The sequence below is a fragment of the Montipora foliosa genome, chromosome 13 (genome assembly GCF_036669935.1).
Source record: "Montipora foliosa isolate CH-2021 chromosome 13, ASM3666993v2, whole genome shotgun sequence".
Classification (NCBI taxonomy): domain Eukaryota; kingdom Metazoa; phylum Cnidaria; class Anthozoa; order Scleractinia; family Acroporidae; genus Montipora; species Montipora foliosa.
The window spans coordinates 9809798-9812001 of NC_090881.1; the positions used below are offsets into that span (position 1 = coordinate 9809798).

Consider the following 2204-nt stretch of genomic DNA (forward strand, 5'->3'; position numbering starts at 1 on the left):
TGGACAAAAGGTCCGTAAGGGATCATGTGGGTATTTTAATTCACCGAATCAAAAAGAAATTGAGAGCTGAGGAAAGGAGCTCGGGCATCGCGCCGCCCGAGCCCACAGAACTTGAAAACTTGGTGGAAGAAATTTTAGTGCTCGAAGAAACAGCTGATGCAGAAATGAAAGAGGACGACGAATGTGTGAAAGGAAAGGCTGAGAAAGAGAGGGCAAAGGCCACAGATATGAGACTTAAAGCACTCGAGAAAGTGTCGGAGACGATGAAGAGACATTCCGATGAAAATGATCAGCAAAAAGTAAAGAAAAGAGAACGGAGAAGTGGCAGCGAGACCATGTTATTCCTGTCCAAAAAAGCGGAAAAAGACCAGGAACTTAAACTTGAGGAACTTCAACTGAAAAAAGAGCAACACGATTTGTTAAAAAACGTCTACAGGCGAGCATTGACCAGCAACGTCAGTTTCAACAACAACAAAGTGAAATGATGCGGCTGATCAAGAGCAACAACAACAGCAGCAGCAGCAACTCTTTAGCATCACAACAACTGATGCTGAGGCAGCAACAAGATCAAACTAAAGCACTGATGAGTTTGTTGGACAAACTTGTGAATAAATAGCCACCTAATTTACTTTAAATTCACAAGTAATGCTGGTAGAACTGTCGTTTGATTTTTAACTGGGCAATTGCAAGCCAGTTTTTATATTTTATTAAATTTTGTGCTTGTTTTGATAAGTGTCACGACAAAGGTTTTCTGTCAGCGATCAGTGGTTGTATTTCAACAGTGGCACCGCATTTTTCTTGTGCCGAGGATCCCGCCTTTCCTTATTTCCTTTAATAATTGTTATCTCATTGGATGACAGACTCGTTGCCTTAAAATTCCCTTTTATATTTGACATATTCGAAATATTTTCTGGCTAGAAGAGTTGAATAAATTGGTGAAAATTTATATTCTAGATCTGTTGCGTAAACTACAATAAAATTCTATATTTTCAGTCTGCTATAAAAGCAACTAGTGATACTTCATTTATTTGAAAACATATTTTAAAAAAATCCGTAGGGACTCTAGGGGAGGGAGTATGTAGAGGGGCTGATGAGGCAAACCTTTTTCCAAGAATAATTGTAGGCCAAATATTAAGGTCACATTTCTAAAATGAAAATCTCTCTTGCATGTGGGTTTAACAGTACTCGTCACTAGATTCAAATCAATGTAACTATTAAGATACAATCAAGGTGTATTTAAAGAATTGTGAGTCTTTTTAGTCCGTAGGCTGTTGTTGTTAATAACTAAAATGAGTAATAACTGCAGAATACCCCCATTAAGGATCCTGAGTCTTGTGCACAAACTCTTTGGTAGTTTGGAAATGCCGAGAATGCACTGTAACAATGAAATGAGCTGAAATTGGGGATATGACATTCTGCAATCTAGTCAAAATAGAATTACGAACAAGTAAGTAGCCGAACACCGATTATATATAAAGGTCATGAATTTGGGTCTCTCTGTATTGCATTCGTCTTCAGAAACCTAATTAAAATAGTCCTGGATTTGGGGTGGATCTATTCCAAAAACCTTCGAAGTACTTGATTGATAAAGACAACTGTGAGCGTTTCTTAAGAGCGCACACACAATGTACATTTTGCCAACAGGACTTAAGCCGATTTTTAAGTTTTTCTTGAAATCTAGGAATGCAAAGAAGTTCACGATGTCCCCAAATAGCCATTCTACCGAAACTCTGACTTGGCTCATGGCCTTGTTGAACAGTTCTTCTGCTGGTGTCAAATTAGCGCCTTTGAAGGGCCCTTGTAAATGAACACGCAAAGGGTACGCAGGGTCGCCGTAAACGCATAAGGGTGTCCCATCCGGTGCAAACGAGTACTGCGATAATTCTTGCAGAAGTCCTGAGTCAACTAGCATACCACTATCGTGTCTCCTGCCCTCGACTGGACCAAACAGACTTGCGATAAGCCCATTTGGTGTAACTACGGACTGAAACTTTATCCCATGCACCCTCTTATGTCCGTTATAGAGAATTCTCTGGTTTTGATCTGGCTTACATAGGGGTCTCACTGTTCCATCTATGAAACCCCAACAATTTTCGAGTGGAGCTCCCTTATCATGTATAGTGGCAGCAAAATGACGGAGACGGTCCCTGGAAAGCCATGGCTGACATAACTGTGTGAGTAGGTGGCTATATTCATTGAATACA

General features: G+C 40.1%; 1 protein-coding gene across 1 annotated transcript in view; it reads right to left on the reverse strand.

Annotated features, from left to right (window-relative positions):
• Positions 1–1522: 1522 nt before the first annotated feature.
• Positions 1523–2204, reverse strand: part of LOC137981669 (uncharacterized) — a 1077-nt gene continuing 395 nt past the window's right edge. Inside the window, exon 1 of the mRNA XM_068828742.1 lies at positions 1523–2204. This exon is cut by the window's right edge and continues 395 nt beyond it. Coding sequence (XP_068684843.1) covers positions 1523–2204 — 682 coding nt within the window.